Source organism: Gorilla gorilla, chromosome 20, assembly GCF_029281585.2.
Source record: "Gorilla gorilla gorilla isolate KB3781 chromosome 20, NHGRI_mGorGor1-v2.1_pri, whole genome shotgun sequence".
In the NCBI taxonomy this organism is placed as follows: Eukaryota; Metazoa; Chordata; class Mammalia; order Primates; family Hominidae; genus Gorilla; species Gorilla gorilla.
Genome location: NC_073244.2, coordinates 58,934,917 through 58,955,848, shown reverse-complemented (window position 1 = coordinate 58,955,848; position 20,932 = coordinate 58,934,917). Strand labels below are relative to the sequence as shown.

Below are 20,932 nucleotides of genomic sequence, written 5' to 3'. Positions count from 1 at the left end.
AGGAAAGAGAGAGAGAGAAGTGAGGGGGGAGAGAGACAGAGAGAGAGAGGTGAGGGGGAGAGAGACAGAGAGAGAGAGGTGAGGGGGGAGAGAGACAGAGAGAGAGAGGTGAGGGGGAGAGAAACAGAGAGAGAGGTGGGGGGGGAGAGACAGAGAGAGAGGTGAGGGGGGAGAGAGACAGAGAGGTGAGGGGGAGAGAGACAGAGAGAGAGGTGAGGGGGAGAGAGACAGAGAGAGAGGTGAGGGGGAGAGAGACAGAGAGAGAGGTGAGGGGGAGAGACAGAGAGGTGAGGGGGGAGAGAGACAGAGAGAGAGAGGTGAGGGGGAGAGAAACAGAGAGAGAGAGGTGAGGGGGGAGAGAGACAGAGAGAGAGGTGGGGGGGGAGAGACAGAGAGGTGAGGGGGAGAGAAACAGAGCGAGTGGGAGTTAGGGGGGGAGAGAAACAGAGGGAGAGAGAGATGGGGGAGAGAGAGAGGTAAGGGGGAAGAGAGAGAAACGGAGAGAGATGGAGGAGAGGGAGAGCCACAGAAACAGACGGGGAGAGGGGGGTAGAAGTGGGAGGAGGGAGAAACAGAAAAAAAGAGAGAGAAAAACAAAGAGGTGAGAGGGAGGAGAGAGACAGAGGGAGAGAGGTGAGGGGGAGAGAAACAGAAAATGGGAGGTGGAGGGGAGAGAGAGAGGAGAGAGAGAAACAGAGGGAGAGAGAGAGGTGGGGGAGAGACAGGAGAGAGAGGTAAGCGGGGAGAGAGAAAAACGGAGAGAGGTTGGGGGTTGAGGGAGAGACAGAGAAACAGGGAGAGAGAGGCGGGAAGAGGTGGGAGAAGAAACAGAAAAAACAGAGAAAATGAGAAAGAAAAGAGACAGGGTGGGGGGAGAGAGAGAGAGAGAGAAGAGGAGAGAGAGGAGGGGGTGAGAGAGACAGACAGAGGCGGGTGGCTGCCGGCAGGGGGAGAGGGAGACCCCGAGCGGGGTGGGGGAGAGCGACCCGGAGCGAGCGCGGCGGGAGGGGCGGGGGCCGAGGAGGACGAGTCTCAGGGAGACTCGGATACAAAAGCCGCCGGGAGAGGTCGCGGGCCCGGGCGGGGCGGGGCGGGGCGCGGATGGGGAGGGGAGGGGAGGGGAGGGGAGGGGAGGGAGGGGACCCGCAGCTCCAGCCCCGCCCCGCCCCGCCCCGCCCGTCCGCTCGCTTCGGCGGACAGTGGGTTAAGCATCTCCACCGTGGAACTTCCGGATGTGACCACAGAGAGGGAGAGACCGGGAACGGGGAGCGCAGCTGCCAGCACCCCTGAGCCGCCGCCGGACCCTCCGTCCCCCGGGGCCGCCCCCCGCCCCCCGCCCCCTGCGGTCCCCGGTGTGTGCGTCTCGGGACGGTTCGATTCCCTCCAGAGCCGGGGAAGGGACGGGGGGGGGGCCCAGAGGAGGGGGCCTCGGGCGCCCCGCCTGCGCCTGCTGCCCCCGCCCCGGCGGCGATGCGCTCCTGGCCGTGACCCCCGCTGGGGGCGGGGGCCGGGGTCCATGCGCGGAGTCCCCACCCGGCCCGGCGCCTGCCGCTGACGGCGGCGGGGGTGGGGGGGCGCGCGCCCGGCCTCCTGCCCACCCCCTGGCGTCGACACCGCGGGCCGTCAGGGGCTGCGGCCCCGGGCTGCGCCCTTCCCCGCGGCCAGGCTCTGGAGGGACCCAGGAGCTGCCGCCGGCCTCAGCCCATGGCCCGGAGGGTAGGTCTCAGGGCGGGGACCCCGCGTCCCGGCCGCTTCCGCACCCCCTGTCCCTGCATCCCCCCCTCTCCGGCGCTGGCCCCCATTAGCCCATCCGTCCTCTCCACCACCTCGCTCTCTCTCTGCCCCTCCCTCCGCCCCTGGGTCTCCCAGTCCCTGTGTGCCCCCTCTCTGCCCCCCAGTGTCTCCTCTTCCTGGCCCTCGGCCTCGCCTCTTCCCCATCGTTTAGCTTCTTCTCCCTGCCCCGAGTCTCTCCCTGCCTCTCTGTCCCCCTCTGTCTGCCCCACTCTCCTCCTCCTTTCTGCCTCTCTGTCCCCCTCTCTCTGTCCCTGGTCTCCCCCCTCTTTCTGCCTCTCTATCCCCCTCTCTCCGCCTGGGTCTCCCCCCTCTTTCTGCCTCTCTATCCCCCTCTCTCTGCTCTCCCCGCCCCGCAGTCTCTCTCCTCTCTGTTCCTGGGCTTCCTCCTCCATCTCAGCCGCCCGCACCTCACCGTCCCCCTTTTTTTCTGCTCTCCTCCGTCCTTCCCTTCGCTCTACTTTTGTTCCAAGCCGCCCCTGCCTCTCCAGGGCTAGGAGTGGGACAGGGGTGGGAGAGGTGGTCTCACCAGGCTGCTGGCCCCACGGAGCCTGTCTCCCTGGGGATGGGAACGAGGATAGAAGACAGGGGAGGAGGCGCGCGCCCGCTTTGGGGGTTCCGGGTAGGCTGTGAGGACCGCTTTTGGTGAGAGTGCCTTGAGCAGCGGGGAGCAGTTGGATTCAACTTCAGGGCACAGGAGAAGTTAGGAGAAGAGGGAGAGGGAAAGAGTGGGACACGCAGAACCAGGGTGCCCAGCCAGGCGAGGGTCGGAGGCAGGAACGTTCTAGCCTCTTCCCGTGCGAGTCCTGCTGCCTCTTTGAGCCTCCGTGTCTTCATCACTGAGGAAGGGATTTGACCTGATGAGAGGAAGGTGCCCCTGGCTTCCCAGGTGCATGGTTCTGTGACGACAGGATGCGGTCGTCCTACCCCGTAATGGTGTTTCTCTTGGGTGCGCAATTGTGTCTGTATGGTGGCGCGGAGTGACCCTCTCCGGCAACAAGTGCTCACAGCATGAGCCAGGCCCTGTGCTAAATGCCTCATTCATTCATTCATCCATGTGCCAAATGTCTCAATCATGCATTCATTCTTGTGCCTGGTGTTGGGCTGTGTGCATGTGTGTGTGCATGTGTGCGTGTGGGGGGGATTTGGGTGTGACTGACACATGAGTGTGCACGTGGGTTGGTGTGTATGGCTGTGTCTACATGTGTGGTAGATTCACGTGGCGAGTGGAGTGTGACATGTTGTTGAGACCTACTCTGATGTGCTTATCTGCCAACTGTGAAATGAAATAGAAGACAGGGAGGCTTCGTATGTGTACTTTGTGTACAACAATGCGCAGTTCCTACAGGGGGTGTCCATGGATCTCCCTCTCTGTCTGTCTCTCTCTCTGTTTCTGTCTCCGTCTTCTCACGCCACTTTCTCCATCTCTTTTCCCTCCCAGCCAGACCCTGCCGTCTCTCCCTCTGGGTCCTCCTGCCCTCATGTCAGGAATCTCTGCCTGGACGGGGTCCTCACTCCCCACCGAGGCAGCTCCAGGGGACCTGGAGGGCTTAAAGCGTGGGGGCTCAGACACCTGGGGACCACAGGCAGGTTTCTGGGACACAGAAGGGCATCTCCTGGGTTCCAGGATAGAGAAGCTCCTCAGCCGAGTCTCGGGGTGCTGACCCTCCCTGGGGCTCCGCCCTTCTCTTCTCACCTTCCCCCAGTATGATGAGCTGCCGCACTACCCAGGCATCGTGGATGGCCCCGCAGCCCTGGCTGGCTTCCCAGAGGCAGTGCCCGCGGTACCAGGGCCCTATGGCCCGCACCGGCCTCCCCAGCCCCTGCCCCCAGGCTTGGACAGCGACGGCCTGAAGAGGGAGAAGGATGAGATCTATGGGTGAGTGGGGCCGGGTGTCAGGCTCCTGTCTCTCTCTCTCTCTGTCTTTCTGCTTCTTTGCTCCCTGGTTCTGCTTCTGTCTCTCTCTGTGTACGAGTCTCTGTCTCCTTTCCTCTCTGGGTCTCTTGTCCCCTTCCCAGCTGTTCTGCATCTTGGCAGCCCCTCCATCCACCCCCCAGCCTCTCCCTCAACCTCTCTCCTTTCCTGCCTCCCCAGACACCCGCTCTTCCCCCTCTTGGCCCTGGTCTTTGAGAAATGTGAACTGGCTACATGCTCTCCCCGTGACGGGGCCGGAGCTGGGCTGGGGACACCCCCTGGAGGTGACGTCTGCTCCTCTGATTCCTTCAATGAGGACATCGCTGCCTTTGCCAAGCAGGTGGGCACCTCCCACCCACCACACACCGAATCAGAGAGCCAGCGAGGAGGGGTGGGTGGAAGGCGGGACATCCCCCTGCCGGCCTCTCTCTTCCCTCCCAGGTTCGCTCTGAGAGGCCCCTCTTCTCCTCCAACCCAGAACTGGACAATCTGGTGAGACCCGAGCCCTCCCCCACACCCCCTCCTCCAATGGGTCTCCTTCCCTGACACCCCATCCCTGGGGTTGGTAGGGGGGGTGCGGAGAGAAGGCCACCTGGTCCATGTTCCCAAACCGTCATGATTGTTGCCCACGTGCCATGTGGTACAGCCTAGAGTCTGAGAACGGGACCCATGGCCCGAGTTCAAATCCCAGCTCTGCCACTCACCAGCTCTGTGACCCAGGGCAAGTCACTCTGCATCTCCGTGCCTTGGTGTCCCGTCTGTGAAGTGTGGCTGGTAGTAATTTCTGTCTTGGAGGGCTGCTGTGGGCATTGAATGAGTGAATGCGGTTCAAGTGCGTGGAACAGCACCTGGCACAGAATAGGGCTCAAAAAGTGTCTGATGTTCCATCCGTCACAAGATCAGCACCTATGCCAAAGTGAGCGCAGGGACTGCTGCCCAAGGAGAGGAGGCTGGGTGCGGCAGCTCACGCCTGTAATGCCAGCACTTTGGGAGGCCAAGGCCAGGAGATAGCTTGAGGCCAGGGATCGAGACCAGCCTGGGCAACGTAGCGAGACCCCACCTCTACAAAAACATTTAATTAGCGGGGTGTGGTGGCATGCACCTGTGGTCTCAGCTACTTTGGAGGCTGAGGCGGGAGGATCGCTTGAGCCCCAAGAGGTCGAGGCTGCAGTGACCCTTGATCAGCTCCACTGCATACCAGCCTGGGCAACAGGGCAAGACCCTGTCTCTCATAGATAGCTAGAGAAAGAGAAAGAAAGAAAGAAAAAGAGGGCCGGGTGCGGTGGCTCATGCTTGTAATCCCAGCACTTTGGGAGGCTGAGGCAGGCGGATCACAAGGTCAGGAGTTCGAGACCAGCCTGGCCAACCTGGTGAAACCACTTCTCTACTAAAAATACAAAAATTAGCTGGGCGTGGTGGCACTCGCCTGTAGTCCCAGCTACTCGGGAGGCTGAGGTAGAATTGCTTGAACCTGAAAGGCAGAGGTTGCAGTGAGCTGAGATCCTGCCACTGCACTCCAGCCTGGGCAACAAGGCGAGACTCCATCTCTTAAAGAAAAAAAAAAAAAGAAAGAGAGAGAGAGAGGAAGGGAGGGAGGAAAGTGGGGGGAGAGAGAGAGAGAGAGAGAGAGAGAAGAGGCCAGGCATGGTGGCTCACGCCTGTAATCCCAGCACTTTGGGAGGCTGAGGCAAGCGGATCACCTGAGGTCAGGAGTTCGAGACCAGCCTGGCCAAATGATGAAACCTTGTCTCTACTAAAAATACAAAAATTAGCTGGGCACAGTGGTGCACGCCTGTAGTCCCAGCTACTCAGGAGGCTGAGGCAGGAGAATCGCTTGAACCTGGGAGGCAGAGGTTGCAGTGAGCCAAGATCACACCACTGCATTCCAGCCTGGGCAACAGAGCAAGACTCCATATCAAAAAAAAAAAAAAAAAGAGAGAGAGAGAGAGAAGAAAGGAGGGAGAAATACCCAGCTTCTCCCATCCTTTGCTCCCCAAGCTCCTGCCAGGGCTTCCTATTGGCCAAACCCTTTGGCAAGTGTTCTGGGAAATGTAGCTTGCAGACGGGTGGGGCCTGGAGCTGGGGGCCAACAGGCGGAGGGTGGGAATGCCAGTCAGCACGGCTCACCTTAGCTCTCCCCCCTTGTGATGGGCCCTTTTTCGTCTCTTGCTTCTCTCAATCTAACATCCGCTCTTTCCTTAATTCTGGGCTGCATCTCTGTTCTCGCTTTCCCCCTTGCACCTGGTGTCTTTGTCTCTCTTTGCTGCATCTCCCTGTCCCTGTCATTTTGTCTCACTCTTTCTGTTTCTCTGTGTCTCCTCTTCCTCCTTCTCTTCCTCTTCCTTCTTCCTCCCTGCTCCCTCCCCCAATTCCCTCTGTCTCCCCCCACCTCCCGCCTGCGTTTTCAGATGATCCAGGCCATCCAAGTGCTGCGGTTCCACCTGCTGGAGCTGGAGAAGGTGAGCGCGTCTCACCTCCCCACACCCTCACTTGCCCCTGTCATCCCACCCCCTCTCGTCACCTCTGCCCCCCACCTTCCAGCTCTCTCCCCACCGGAGTTGAAGCAGAATGCCGCCCCCGTCCCTGAGCACCCCAGCCCTGCCCCCCCGGGTGGCCCCCCCCAGTACCCCGGTGCCCCCCCAGGTCCACGACCTGTGCGACAACTTCTGTCACCGCTACATCACCTGCCTCAAGGGAAAGATGCCCATCGACCTGGTCATCGAGGATCGGGACGGCGGCTGCAGGGAGGACTTCGAGGACTACCCAGCCTCCTGCCCCAGCCTCCCAGACCAGGTGGGCCCGGGACGGGCACCAGGCATCGTCCTGCAGCCACAGCTGTGCCTGGACACTGCATGAGGGCGCATGTGCACTACACAGCCTCGGACGAAGCCACAGTCAGCCTGATCACAGGGCACGCATATGCACACAGCCACACACCCACTACACAACAGCTACGCAGACTCGGATGCGGCTGGGCGACAGTGCACACACACACGTACACCAGTGGCTGCAGATGCCACCCACAGACTCAGGTCCACATACAGCCACACCAACTCAGCAACAGCCATTTCTGCTCACAGCCAGACAGTAGCATCCACTGTGTACTCACACACGCCCTCCAGCCCAGCCATACGACAGCAGCATAGAACACACAGCCGGGTTCCGCACGCCGTTCTCAATTGAGTATGCGTCCACTGCATACACACACCCGCTCCAGCCACGCAGATGGACATAGAGCCAAACAGCCCCAGGTACTGCCCGGCAAACTCAGATATAACCACACTTGGGCCCGGACCGACCATGGTGCCCTCTTGCACACACGTGACCCTGGCCACATCACAGTCGGGCTGCAGCCGAGATCACACGCACACAGCACTCACAGCCACATGGCCCCAGACTCATCCACGCAGACATGGAAATAGACTCACAGGCTCAGATGCGGCCACAAAGAATCAAACCCAGGCCGGGTGCAGTGGCTCTCACCTGTAATCCCAGCACTTTGGGAGGCCGAGGTGGGTGGATCACGAGGTCAGGAGATCGAGACCATCCTGGCTAACATGGTGAAACCCTGTCTCTACTAAAAATACAAAAAAAAAAAATTTAGCTGGGCGTGGTGGCGGGTGCCTGTAGTCCCAGCTACTCAGGAGGCTGAGGCAGGAGAATGGCATGAACCCGGGAGGTGGAGCTTGCAGTCAGCCAGGATCGCACCACTGCACTCCAGCCTGGGCGACAGAGCAAGACTCCATCTCAAAAAAAAAAAAAAGAATCAAACCCAGCAAAGCAACTCAATCAGGTGGCACCATCTCAGACGCAGCCTCACTACAGTTTTATCCACTTAGGACACCAGATGGCAAACACACACAGCACAGCCGTGTGCATCCCGACTTGCCACAGCTCCATACAGACTACAGGGGCAAAGCCTTGAGAAGTCGCATGAGAGCCACACTCAGGCAATCCTACTGTCAACACACCTGGCAATGACATCTTCACAGCACACGCACACCCACTCCACACCACCTCAGATGCACTCCTATGACGACCACGCCACAGCCAGACCCACCCAGACACAGTCCCGGAGACTTTTTTTTTTTTTTTTTGAGACGGAGTCTTGTTTTGTCACCCAGACCGGAATGGAGTGCAGTGGCACGATCTCGGCTCACTGCAAGCTCTGCCTCCTGGGTTCAAGCTATTCCCCTGCCTCAGCCTCCCGAGTAGCTGGGACTACAGGTGCCCACCACCACACCCGGCTAATTTTTGTTCAGTAGAGACAGGGTTTCACCATGTTGGCCAGGCTGGCCTCGAACTCCTGACTTCAAGTGATCCTCCTGCCTTGGCCTCCCAAAGTGCTGGGATTACAGGCGTGAGCCACTGCAGCCGGCCAAGTCCTGGAGCCTTATACCCACTCGCACAGGAATCGCAACAACAGTGTCACAAACAGGACAACGAAACCTTCAAACTGCAGTCACAGAAAGGAAAATGTAGCCTGGTGATGGCTGGGCGCAGTGGCTCATGCCTGGAATCCCAGTACTTTGGGAGGCCGAGGTGAGCAGATCATCTGAGGTCAGGAGTTCAAGACCAGCCTGGCCAACATGGCAAAAACCCGGCTCTACTAAAAATACAAAACTTAGGCCAGGTGCAGTGGCTCACGACTGTAATCCCAGCACTTTGGGAGGCTGAGGTGGGCAGATCACGAGGTCAGGAGTTTGAGACCAGCCAGGCCAACATGGTGAAACCCCATCTCTACTAAACATAAAAAAAAAACAAAAAATTAGACAGGCATGGTGGCACGCACCTATGATCCCAGCTACTCAGGAGGCTGAGGCAGGAGAATTGCTTGAACCCGGGAGGCAAAGGTTGCAGTGAGCCGAGATCGTGCTATTGCACTTCAGCCTGGGTGATAGGGCAAGACTCCGTCTCAAAAAAACAAACAACAACAAATTAGCTGGGTGTTATGTCGTGCGCCTGTAGTCCCATCTACTTGGGAGGCTGAGGCAGGAGAATCACTTGAACCCGGGAGGCGGAAGCTGCAGTGAGCCGAGATCTCGCCACTGCACTCCAGCCTGGGCGACAGAGTGATACTCTGTCTCAAAAAAAAGAAGGGTGGGAGGAGGCGTGGTCACCAGAACTGGAGAGAGGAGCAGATTGTTTGACAGCGGCTAAGATTTTTGGTAGAAGAATACAGTTAATCTAAAACCACTTGGCAGATTTAACCCAACCTTAAACTGAAAAACAACTGTTACTGCAGTCCATATGGGTGAGCTGACCTCCTGGGGCACAGAGCCGGGTAGAGGGTAAATCCTACCCGATTGTTGAGTTCCTCAAAGTGTGTTGGAGTTTGCATAAAGAAACTGTGAGGCTGGCTGCAGTGGCTTCATGCCTGTAATTCCAGCACTTTGGGAAGTCGAGGCAGGAGGATTGCTTGAGCCCAGGAGTTCGAGAGCAGTCTGGACAAACCGTGAAATCCCATCTCGACAAAAAATAAGAAAAATTAGCCAGGCGCAACTGTAGTTCCAGCTACTTGGGAGGCTGAGGCGGGAGGATTGCTTAAGCCCAGGAGTTTGAAGCTGCAGAGAGCTAAGATTGCACCACTGCACTCCAGCCTAGGTGACAGAGCAAGACTCTGTCTCTTCAAAAGAAAAAAGAAAGATAAGGCCGGGCACGGTGGCTCACGCCTGTAATCCCAGCGATTTGTGAGTCTGAGGGGGGTGGATCACAAGGTCAGGAGTTTGAGACCAACCTGGCCAACATGGTGAAACCCCATCTCTACTAGAGATACAAAAAATTAGCCGGGCATGGTGGCACGCACCTGTAATCCCAGCTACTCGGGAGGCTAAGGCAGGAGAATCGCCTGAACCCAGGAGGTATAGGTTTCAGTGAGCTGAGATCATGCCATTGCACTCCAGCCTGGGGGACGGGGCGAGACTCCGTCTCAAAAAAAAAAAAAAGAAAAGAAAAAGATAATACAGCCCCAGACCCCCTTAGCTACAATTCTGAGACCCCAGAATCTCTGAAACTTCAAAGTTTTGGATTTTGTCCCATAAATTTAGTGCAAACTCACTTGGCAGCAAAAGCTGACCTGAACTAATGAGGGGCTATTTATAGCCTTTATTTATTCCACTTAGTTAAATACTCATCCGTGTTGCTATGGAAATGTTTATGAGTTTGATGACGAGGTTGTGCCCCAGACCCTGCCTAGGATAGTTGCGAACTGCATGGTGTATGCGCTGATTTATTGCCTAAAAATGTGAAATGGGCCTGGCGCAGTGGCTCACGCCTGTTATCCAAGACTTTGGGAGGCAGAAGTGGGCGGATCACTTGAGCCCAGGAGTTCGAGACCAGCCTGGCCAATGTGGTGAAACGCCGTCTCCACTAAAAATACAAAAATTAGCCAGGCGTGGTGGCAGGCACCTGTAATCCCAGCTACTCGGGAGACTGAAGCATGAGAATCGCTTGAACCCGGGAGGCAGAGGCTGCATTGAGCCTAGATCATGCAACTACACTCTGGCCTGGGCGACAGAGTGAGACACTGACTAAAAATAAAGATAAAAATGTGAAATGTTCTGAATCCTGAGACACTTCTTGCCCCAAGGATTTTAGATAAGATGCCATAGACCTGTGTAAGGTCATCTTGTTTGAGCCCCTGTGTAGACAAACTCATCATTGAATACTGGCCACACACCGTCAGGACTATTATTGTCCTTCATTTTCCTTTTCTTTTTTTTGAGACGGAGTCTCACTCTGTCACCCAGGCTGGAGTGCATTGGTGTGATCTCGGCTCACTGCAAGTTCTGCCTCCTGGGTTCACCCCATTCTCCTGCCTCAGCCTCCCGAGTAGCTGGGACTACAGGCGCCCGCCACCACGCCCAGCTAATGTTTTGTATTTTTAGTAGAGATGGGGTTTCACCATGTTAGCCAGGATGGTCTCGATCTCCTGACCTTGTGATCCACCCGCCTGGGCCTCCCACAGTGATGGGATTACAGGCATGAGCCATCGTGCCCGGCCCTTCTTTTTCTTTTTCTTTTTTTTTTTGAGACGTAGTCTCACTTTGTCGCCCCGGCCAGGCTGGAGTTCAGTGGCACAATCTTGGCTCACTGCAACCTCCCCCTCCCGGTTTCAAGCGATTCTCCCGCCTCAGCCTCTTGAGTAGCTGGGATTACAGGAACCCACCATCATGCCCAGCTAATTTTTGTATTTTTGGTAGAGACAAAGTTTCACCATGTTGGCCAGGCTGGTCTTCAACTCCTGACCTCAGGTGATCTGCCTGCCTCGGCCTCCCAAAGTGCTGGGATTATAGGTGTGAGCCACCGTGCCCAAGCCGGCCTAGTTTTTGTATTCTTAGTAGAGATGGGGTTTCACCATGTTGGCCAGGCTGGTCTCGAATGCCCGACCTCAGGTGATCTGCCTGCCTCAGCCTCCAAAAGTGCTGGCATTACAGGCGTGAGCCACCGTGCCTGGTCCTGTCCTTCATTTTCCAGTTAAGGAAACGGAGGCTCAGAGTGGGGAAGTGACCTGCCCAAGATCACACAGCCAGGAAGGAGGCAGGGACTGGCTTCCCATCCAGGAGTCCTAGCTCCAGAGTCCATGCCCAAAGCCTTGGCACTAACTTTTTTTTTTTTTTTTGACACGGAGTCTTGCTCTGTCACCCAGGCTGGAGTGCAGTGGCGCAATCTCGGCTCACTGCAACCTCTGCCTCCGGGGTTCAAGCGATTCTCCTGCTTCAGCCTCCTGAGTAGCTAGGACTACAGGTGCATGCCACCACACCCGGCTAATTTTTTGTATTTTTAGTAGAGACGGGGGTTTCACCATGTTAGCCATGATGGTCTCGATCTCTTGACCTTGTGATCTGCCCGCCTTGGCCTCCCAAAGTGCTGGGATTACAGGCGTGAGCCACTGCGCCTGGCCGCCTTGGCACTAACTTCTAACTCTTGTTTTCTAGAATAATATGTGGATTCGAGACCATGAGGATAGTGGGTCTGTACATTTGGGGACCCCAGGTCCGTCCAGTGGGGGCCTGGCCTCCCAGAGTGGGGACAACTCCAGTGACCAAGGTGAGAATCTTGGGAGGTGGAAGGGAAACATGGGAGTCAACCAGAGGATTGAAGTTAGATCGCAAGTAAGACTTGTAGAGGGGCAGAGATGGCTGGGGTGTGGAGTGGTGTCTTGGGGGAGAGTTCTGGGGCCCTCTGGTCCTCCACTCTTCACTACCCACACACACAGCATGCCTGCTTTCCCTCAGGAGACGGGCTGGACACCAGCGTGGCCTCTCCCAGTTCTGGTGGAGAAGATGAGGACTTGGACCAGGAGCGACGGCGAAACAAGAAGAGGGGGATCTTCCCCAAGGTGGCCACCAACATCATGCGAGCCTGGTTGTTCCAGCACCTCTCGGTGAGAGCCCTGCTGCCTGGGTGCAGGGTGGGCATGGAGAGAGGGAGAAGGGTGGACCACAGAGACCGAAACCCCAGAGAAACCCAGAAGTGGGAGACAGATGGCGGGAAATTTTTCGAGACTCTCATAGAGGTGGAGAATTGTGACAGGAGCCAGCAGCACTGAGTGTCACCTGAGTGCAGGTGCCGCTCAGGCCACTTAACTCACTAAGTCCTCCCCGCAAACTGTCCGTTAACCCGCGCATCAATCATCCACCTGCCCACCATCCACCCAGTGTACCCTCGGAGGGAGGGGCTACTATTATTTCCATTTAGCAGGTGAGGAGGAGACTGAGGAACAGAGAGGTTAGGAGACTTGCCTAAGGTCACACAGCCAGAAGTGGATTCAAATGCAGGCAGTCTGGCCTTAACCACCGCACCATACTGCTTCAAGGACAGAGGAGAAAAATAGAGCCAGGAAGAGGCTGAAACAGAGAGACACAGAGATTCGGGGAGGACCAAGTCAGAGCAAGATGGAGACAGGGAGAGGCCGAGTCACAGAGGGACAGAGACAGACAGAAACTCGGAGGCAGGGACGGACTGAATCCGAGAGAGAGAGAGAGATACAGACAGAAACACACACACACAGAGATAGTGAGTCAGAGAGAGAATGTGAGAGCCACAAAGAGAGAAATGGAGGGCCAGACACAGTGGCTCATGCCTGTAATCCCAGCACTTTCGGAGGCCATGGCAGGAGGATCGCTTGAGCCCAGGAGTTCGAGACCAGCCTGGGCAACATAGCAAGACCCCATCTCTAAAACAAAAAATTAGCCAGGCATGGTGGCACACACCTGTGATCCCAGCTACTCAGGAGGCTGAGGCCGGAGGATTGCTTGAGCCAGGGAGGTTGAGGCTGCAGTGAGCCATGAAGGCGCCACTGCACTCCAGCCTGAGTGACAGAGTGAGACCCTGTTTAAAAAAAAGAGAGAAAGAGAAAGAAAGAAATGGATAGGGAGGGCTGGGTGTGGTGGCTTATGCCTGTAATCCCAACACTTTGGGAGGCCGAGGCGGGCGGATCACGAGGTCAGGAGATCGAGACCATCCTGGCCAACATGGTAAAACCCTATCTCTACTAAAATACAAAAAATTAGTCGGGCATGGTGGCGCGCACCTGTAGTCCCAGCTACTGGGGAGGCTGAGGCGGGGAATCCCTTGAACCCCGGAGGCGGAGTTTGCGGTGAGCAGAGATCGCGCCACTGCATTCCAGCCTGGCGACAGAGCAAGACTCCATCTCAAGTAAATAAATAAATAAATGGATAGGGAGAGGGCCACACAGAGACTCTGACAGATTCAGAGAGGGAGGGCCTGGGCTTTGCTTCCCTCCCCGATGCCAGTGAAGCCCCTCCCCCACGCCACAGGAGCCCCCTCCCCCAACACAGTCTCTCTAATCAGAGCTGGCCAATTAACCTCTAATTGCTGGAACAGGCGGGGGCTGGCAAGCATGTAATTGCCCCAAGCCTGAGGCTCCCTTGGTCTCCATCATGGGGAACGCAGAGACGCTCAGACGCGCCGGTTCTCCCAGACGTCTGCCTGGGCCTGGGCTCCCCATCCCCCGGACCCCGGTGGGCCAGACCTTGGGGTTCAGACTGCGGCCGGCCAGGCAGGCAGAGTGACTCTTGCTGGTGGCCGCAGCACCCGTACCCCTCGGAGGAGCAGAAGAAACAGCTGGCGCAGGACACGGGGCTCACCATCCTGCAAGTCAACAACTGGTGAGTGGCCCAGGAGGGCCCGCGGGCCGGCCCGGGGCGAGAGCCCGGGCGCTGTCCGCGGTGCTGACGGAGGCCCCGAGCCCCGCAGAGCCACTGCCCCTGCTCGCCCCGCTCTGCCTCCCCCGCCGCTGTCCTCCGGCCCGCTCTGTGTTCGTCTTGGCCTCTCTCCCACTCCCTCTTTTCATTCCCCTCCGTTTCCATGACCGCCTCCCAGGTTCATTAACGCCCGGAGACGCATCGTGCAACCTATGATCGATCAATCCAACCGCACAGGTACAGGGGGAAGGCGGGTACGGAGAGCCTGGGGTTCTTAGGAGGGCGTCAAAGCCGGGTCCCGGGCTTCCTGGGGCTCAGCCTGCACCTCTGAACCCCCTTCGCAGGGCAGGGTGCAGCCTTCAGCACGGAGGGCCAGCCCATCGGGGGCTATACCGAGACGCAGCCACACGTGGCCGTCCGGCCTCCGGGTAAGCCTCGCCCCCTTAGCTAGGCCCCGCCCCTGCGCACCATGACCCACCTGTAAAACAAAGATGCCCACCTGAGATTCAGTTCAAGCGGAATACAGTGTGTCACTTGCCTAGTGAGAAGCAGGTGATGCCAAGGCAGATTTCCTGGTCCCCCATCTTTTCCTTACAACCTCACTTCTTCCAGACTTCAAGCCCAACACCTCGGAAGGCTCCATTTTTTCTTAAAGGGCCAGCACCTTCTTATGACTCAGTCTATCCTGGTAGAGGGATCCCCTGGTGTAGGAAGGGGTGGGGGAGACTTAGAGGCATCTGGGGGTGTCTCTGAAAGACCCACTTACTTACCGTCCTTTTTTTTTGTCTTCCAGGATCAGTGGGGATGAGTTTGAACTTGGAAGGAGAATGGCATTATCTATAGAGGCTGATGCAGGAGAGGTGTGAGGATCTAAGGGCTGGGGATTGTGCAATTCTCAAACCTCCATTAGACCTCAGGGCTCCAAGAGTGGGCACATCCAGAGTAGTGGGTCAGCCTGGGTCCCTGTACTGTGGGTTTTCTGAGGCTTGATGGGAAGATATTTCATTCATCCATCCGTCCGTCCATCCATCCATCCATCCATCCATCCATCCATCCATCCATCCATCCTCCTCCTCCATCTATCCATCCATCTACCCACTCACTCACCCATCCATATCTTTATCCATCCGTTACTCAATTACTCATTCACCCGCAATCCATCCGTTACTCAATTACTCATTCACCCGCAATCCATCCGTTACTCAATTACTCATTCACCCGCAATCCATCCATCCCAACCTAGTCCACCCACCTACCCACTCATTACCCATCTGACCACACATTCACCCACTCACTCCATTCATCTCTCCACTCGCCAACCCACTCATCCATCTACCTCCACACTGACCAACCACCCACACATCTACCCATTTATCGGTGCATTCACCCACCTCCCTACCCAGGCATCCACCCACCTACCCATCAACTCACCCATCCATCCACCCACACATCCCATTATCCATATATCCACCCACCCACCACCCACTATCCATCCATCCATACGTACCTACATACACCCATTCATCTATGATACATCTCCAAACATAAACTGAGCCCTTGGCCAGGCATGGTAGCTCACGCCTGTAATCCCAGCACTTTAGGAGGCCGAGGCAGGTGGATCACCTGAGGTCAGAAGTTCGAGACCAGCCTGGCCAACATGGTAAAACCCTGTCTCTACTAAAAATACAAAAATTAGCCAGGTGTGGTGGCATGCACCCATAGTCCCAGCTACTCTGGAGGCTGAGGCAGGAGAATCACTTGAACCCAGGAGGCAGAGGTTGCAGTGAGCCAAGATCAACCTGGGCAATAAAGTGAGACTCCATCTAAAAAAAAAAAAAAAAAAAAATTGAGCCCTCACTCCATCCTGACATGCCTCAGGTAGGGTCTGGATCTTGAGAAGATTCTGGTCTTGTGGGGAAGTTGGCAACCCCAGTGACAATCCAGTGCAACAGTTCAAACAATAAAACATAGTTTCCCCATAGGAGGGAGTCATCAGCTATCTCTGGGGTATCAGGGAAGATTTCCTAGAGGAAGTGGCCTCTGGATGGGGCACTGAAGGATGAATAGGAGTCCACTGGGCAGAGTAGGGAGTAATGTGGAAGGGGGGCATTATTTGACTTTCCCAGGCCTTGAGTCTTCTGTGGCCTGGTATGATGGCGGCACTTTAGAGCATCTTCTCATTTAGTCCTTACCACGACCCCGAAAGGGGAGACTATTAACAATTTTAATTTCATAGATAAGAAGACTGAGGTTCAGAGAGAAGATGTCACTTGCACAGGTCTACCCTGCTCACAAAAGCAGAGGGAACAGCATGTGCAAAGGCCCAGGGTGGGGAGGCAGCCTGGAGTTTCCAAAGCCCAGATCAGAGTTTGACTCTCTCTGGATTAAACCATTTGTGGCTCCCTAGTGCCATCTGGACAAAGTCCTAACTCCTTAGTTTAGCATCCATCTGTCCATCCATCCCCTGAGCCCCTCTGTGCCCAGCCCTGTGCTGGGTGATGTTGGGGACACAACAGTGACCATGACAGCCTCAGCCCTGCCCTCATGGGGCACAAAGTCTAGTGAAGGGGACAGACCCATCCCCAGATGGTGATGCCCCAGAATGGGCAGGGCTGGCACGGTGAAGCCAAGGAACTGAAGGAGCTCACAGGGGGCTGGTGTTGGACCTGGGATGGGGGGAGGTGTTTAGAGAGGGCTTCCTGGAGGAGGGGGCATCTGACCCAGACTAGAGGATTCAAGGAGGGCTGCCTGGAGGAGAGGACTTTGGAGGTGAGACCAGGAGAATGGGAGGAGTGAAGCAGGAGAGAAGCATCTGCAGAGGGAATAGCACGTGCCAAGGCCAGGAGAGCTTGGAAATCTCGTGGCTGTGAGACAGCCCCAGCCCCCTACACACAAGGAGGAAGTTCTCTCTGGACTGGGTTGAGGCAGGTGGCCGGACAGGTGGCTAATGAATTCAAGGCCAGTGGAAAAGCCCTGGGGATGAGAGTGGAGGCCTGCACAGGGCTTATGTGTGGAGGCGGGTGCTGGAGGCCGAGCCTGGGAGAGAGATGGGCAGGCGTATCCAGGCCAGGTAGGGCAGTGGGCGACTCAGCTCTTTCATGGCCAAGTGTGGGTAGGGATGGTCTGGGGTGAGTGTCAGGGGACCTTTGGGGTCAGTAGTGATGGAGGGGTCTTCTCATCCCACTGCCTGGCTGCCCAGTGGGCTCTTTTCTCTGCTCCTTTCTGTCTCCTTTTCTGTCTCTCCACTCCTGATCATGGCTCACTGTAGCCTCGACCTCCCCGGGTTAAGCGATCCTCTGGCCTCAGCCTCCCAAGTGGCTGAGACTGCAGGCGTGCGCCACCATACCTGGCTAATTTTTATTTTTATTTTTGTAGAGACAGGGGTCTCGCTTTGTTCCCCAGGCTGGTCTCGAACTCCTGGGCTCAAGCGATCCCCCTGCCTCTGCCTCCCAAAGTGTTGGGGTTACAGGCATGAGTCACCGCGCCCGGCCTCCTGTCTCTCTTTCTCTCTCTCCATTTTGTCTATTTCTTCATGACTTTGTCTCTCTCTTCCCATGTCGTTCTCTCTGACTCCCTCCAGGTCTGTCTCTGTCCTACTCTGCCTGTCTCTCTCCTTGTTCTCTGTCTCTGTCTGTAGGTCTCTCCCTCCCTCACCTCCACTCTGATTCTCTGTCTCCCTCTTTCTCGTCACTGCGTCTCTTCTCTCTGTGACCCTCCCACATCCCTGTGCCATTCCCCGCCAGCCACTCTCTCTGTGTCCCCCTCACATTGGGGCTGATGAGGCCTGCACAGACGGGCTGGGGTGGGGCCAGGCCCCCTGCCCGCTCCTGACTTGGCCTCTCCTCCCCTCTCCACAGACCCAGCCTCCGGCTGTGACCCCCAGCCTCACACCTGGCTCTGGTTTCCACCTGGTCCTGCAGCTTCAGGACCCCACCTCCAAAGGCCCCTCTGCTCAACGCCTACCTCCCTAGGGCCCTGCTGGGACATGGGGGCCTGAGTGCCCATCCAAGGGCCCTCAAGGACACCGGCAAGGCCTCCAGGCCCTGAGCCCCACTTCTGCCTTCACCTCTGCCTGGGACCCGAGCTGGGCTCCTGGGCCTTGGTCCCCAGAAGATGGCGGCAAGGGCCTCGCCGCCAGGACAGAGAAGGGACGGGGTGGCTGGGCAGTCAGGGAAGGAGGGTCGCCCGGATCCGACATTTTGGAGAGATTCCTTCACCCTCCTGTCCCCCCTACCTCCCTTCTCTAATTTCTTCTTTTTTTTAATGATAAAGTCTTAAAAACACGGAGCCACCAACTGGAGTTCTTGTGTCTATCCCAAGATTTCAAATTCTTACCAATTTGAAGCTCGTAAATCACGAATAAGAATACTGATTGGCCGGCTGCAAGCACGATGGCTCACGCCTATAATCCCAACCCTTTGGGAGGCCAAGGCGAGTGGATCACTTAAGGCCAGGAGTTCAAGACCAGCCTGGCAACATAGTGAGACCCCATCTCTATGAAGCAAGCAAACAAATTGCTTGGGCATGGTGGTGCACGCCTGCAGTTTCTGCTACTTGGGAGCCTCCCAGAGTGCTGGGATTACAAACGAGCCACCAGGCCTGGCCAAGACTCCACCTCTTAACTAGAGGGAGCTGCAGAATTCCTGCAAGAGATGTGTGTGCAGGGGAGAATGAAGACTCAGGGCCACGCCTGCGTCACTTCACCAGCTGTGGCTGTCCAATCACGTCCTCTGTCCCATGGGAAATGAGCAGGTTAGGCATGCACACCCTCACTTCCAAGGCTTCCGGACGGACGTGGGTTTGAATCTCGCCTCTGGAACGCAACAGCTATGGCACCTCGGGTTATCACTTCACCTGGCTGGGCCCCGGTTTCCACATCTGGAGAATGGGGAGATCAGCCGTGCCTGTCTCGTAGGATGACTGTGCTGATGGTGGAGGTATTTCGAGGGACACATGGGGAACTGTGCCACGTGTGTCAGCGCCCATCACAGGCAGAGGCTGTCCTTTGTAACTAGGAAAACTGAGGCTCAGAAACCAGTGTGAGTCCCTTGGAGTTCTCAGTTTTCCAGATCTCTGTCCCCTCCACCCCCCAGAGAGAGAGACCACCAAGGCAGAGTGTGGATCGCTCCCCTGTTTGACTCTGTCTCTCTCCCTCTGGTACCTTTTTTTTTTTTTTTTTTGAGAGGGAGTCTCACTTTCTTGCCCACACCAGGCTGGAGTGCAATGCTGGGATCTCAGCTCACTGCAACCTCCACCTCCTGGGTTCAAGCGATTCTCCTGCCTCAGCCCCCTGAGTAGCTGGGATTACAGGCATGCGCTACCACGCCCGGCTACTTTTTGTATTTTTAGTAGAGACGGAGTTTCACCATGTTGGCCTGCTGGTCTCGAACTCCTGACCTCAGGTGATCCACCCGCCTCCACTTCCCAAAGTGCTGGGGTTACAGGTATGAGCCACCGCGCCCAGCCATTCTTTCTGTCTCTGTCTTGTTCAGACCTTGTCTCTCTCTGTCCCCTTCCCCACTGGAAACCCACATCTTCGGGGCCTCCCCCTCCCTTCTCCTTCAGAGGCCAGGTGAGCTCTTTCCTTCAGACCCGGGCTGCTTCGTCTTGGCTCACTGCCTTCCAGTCCCCTCTCCCAAGTGCCCCTCAGCCCCTCCGCCATCCAAGCGCCCCCTTTGCCATCCTCTCCCCAGAGCCATCCTTGGACCTCTGAGTCTCTCGGGCACCCCCAACCACGTATACTGCTGCTCTGTGCTCAAGGCCCAAGGGGCACGTGTGTGGGTTTTTGAAGGACCCCGTGAAAAATGTGTTCGTGGACCCCCGGAGTCCCTTTGGGGTGGGCCTGGATGGAGAGATTTGCACAGAGACACACATCGCTACAAACAGACACACATGCAAATACGCACATGCACACTCGGAAACATAGACACACATAAAGGATGCACGAGATATGCCACACTCAGCCGGGCGCGGTGGCTCACGCCTGTAATCCCAGCACTTTGGGAGGCCGAGGTGGGCGGATCACTTGAGGTCAGGAGTTCAAGACCAGCCTGGCCAAAATAGCGAAACCCCGTCTCTACTAAAATACAAAAAATTAGCCAGGTGTGGTGGCACATGCCTGTAATCCCAGCTACTCAGCAGGCTGAGGCAGGAGAATCACTTGAAACCAGGAGGTGGTAGAGGTTGCAGTGAGCTGAGATCATACCACTGCACTCCAGCCTGGGCAACAGAGTGAGATTCCGTCCCCCCCTGCCTCCGCCCAAAAAAGAAAGAAAATATCCGCTGAGCAGACGAGTGAATGAACAAAATCTTAGGATAGGCCAGGAGTGGTGGCTCACGCCTGTGATCCCAGCATTTTGGGAGGCGAATCACTTGAGGACACAGCCTGGGCAACATGGTGAAACCCCATCTCTACTGAAATATAAAAATTAGCCGGGCATGGTCGTGGGCGCCTATAGTCCCAGCTACTTAGCAGACTGAAGCAGGAGAATCCCTTGAACCCGAAAGGTGGAGGTTGCAGTGAGCTGAGATCACGCCACTGCACTCCAGCCTGGGTGACAGAGCGAGACTCCATCTCAGAAAAGGAAGAAAGGGATGGGTGTCACAAAAAGCAGAGCAGGCACAGGATGAGAGCATGGGCTGCCACTTTTATGACCTTATGGAGCCCTTCAGTAAGTGCTGTGTCCCAGGCTCTGTTCTAGGAGCCGTATACCTGGGAATCTGTTAAACCCTGTGGCAGCCCCAGGAGGTGGGTGCCATCACGGTCCCCATTTCCCAGGTGAGGAAGCAGGACCAGAGAGGTGAAGTGGCTCATCCAAGGTCACACAGCTGGAGATTGTGAGGCTGGGCTCCATTTGAACCCAGGCAGCCTGGCTCCAGGGCCTGGACACTAACCACCGTGCTTCCAGCCTCTCTTTTTTTTTTTTTTTTTTGAGATGGAGTCTTACTGTCTCTCTCACCCAGGCTGGAGTGCAATGGCGTGATCTCAGCTCATTGCAACCTCCACCTCCCAGGTTCAAGTGATTCTTCCACATCAGCCTCCCGAGTAGCTGGAATT

The 20,932-nt window shown here is 56.6% G+C and overlaps 1 protein-coding gene across 3 annotated transcripts; it reads left to right on the top strand.

Moving 5' to 3' along the window:
- Positions 1–1,186: 1,186 nt before the first annotated feature.
- Positions 1,187–18,162, top strand: MEIS3 (Meis homeobox 3). 3 transcript variants are annotated; one of them, XM_055369847.2, is made up of 13 exons: positions 1,187–1,716; positions 3,498–3,670; positions 3,887–4,046; positions 4,148–4,198; positions 6,115–6,165; positions 6,350–6,499; positions 11,644–11,755; positions 11,944–12,092; positions 13,625–13,839; positions 14,054–14,112; positions 14,220–14,303; positions 14,669–14,735; positions 17,733–18,162. In XM_055369847.2, the coding sequence occupies exons 1-12, from the start codon at positions 1,705–1,707 to the stop codon at positions 14,716–14,718; spliced, it is 1,266 nt and encodes a 421-aa protein (XP_055225822.1). In that variant the 5' UTR covers positions 1,187–1,704; the 3' UTR covers positions 14,719–14,735; positions 17,733–18,162. The 3 variants fall into 3 exon arrangements, with proteins under 3 accessions (XP_055225822.1, XP_055225825.1, XP_055225824.1); XM_055369850.2 differs by having other exon boundaries at positions 1,191–1,716; positions 6,401–6,499; positions 13,763–13,839; XM_055369849.2 differs by having other exon boundaries at positions 1,191–1,716; positions 13,763–13,839.
- Positions 18,163–20,932: the final 2,770 nt, after the last annotated feature.

What these genes read in the sequence shown, in the direction of transcription:
- MEIS3 (XM_055369847.2), top strand. An exon ending in GGACAACTCCAGTGACCAAG is followed by an intron (nt 11,756 to 11,943) that starts GTGAGAATCTTG and finishes GCTTTCCCTCAG; the next exon opens with GAGACGGGCTGGACACCAGC. An exon ending in ATCCTGCAAGTCAACAACTG is followed by an intron (nt 13,840 to 14,053) that starts GTGAGTGGCCCA and finishes ACCGCCTCCCAG; the next exon opens with GTTCATTAACGCCCGGAGAC.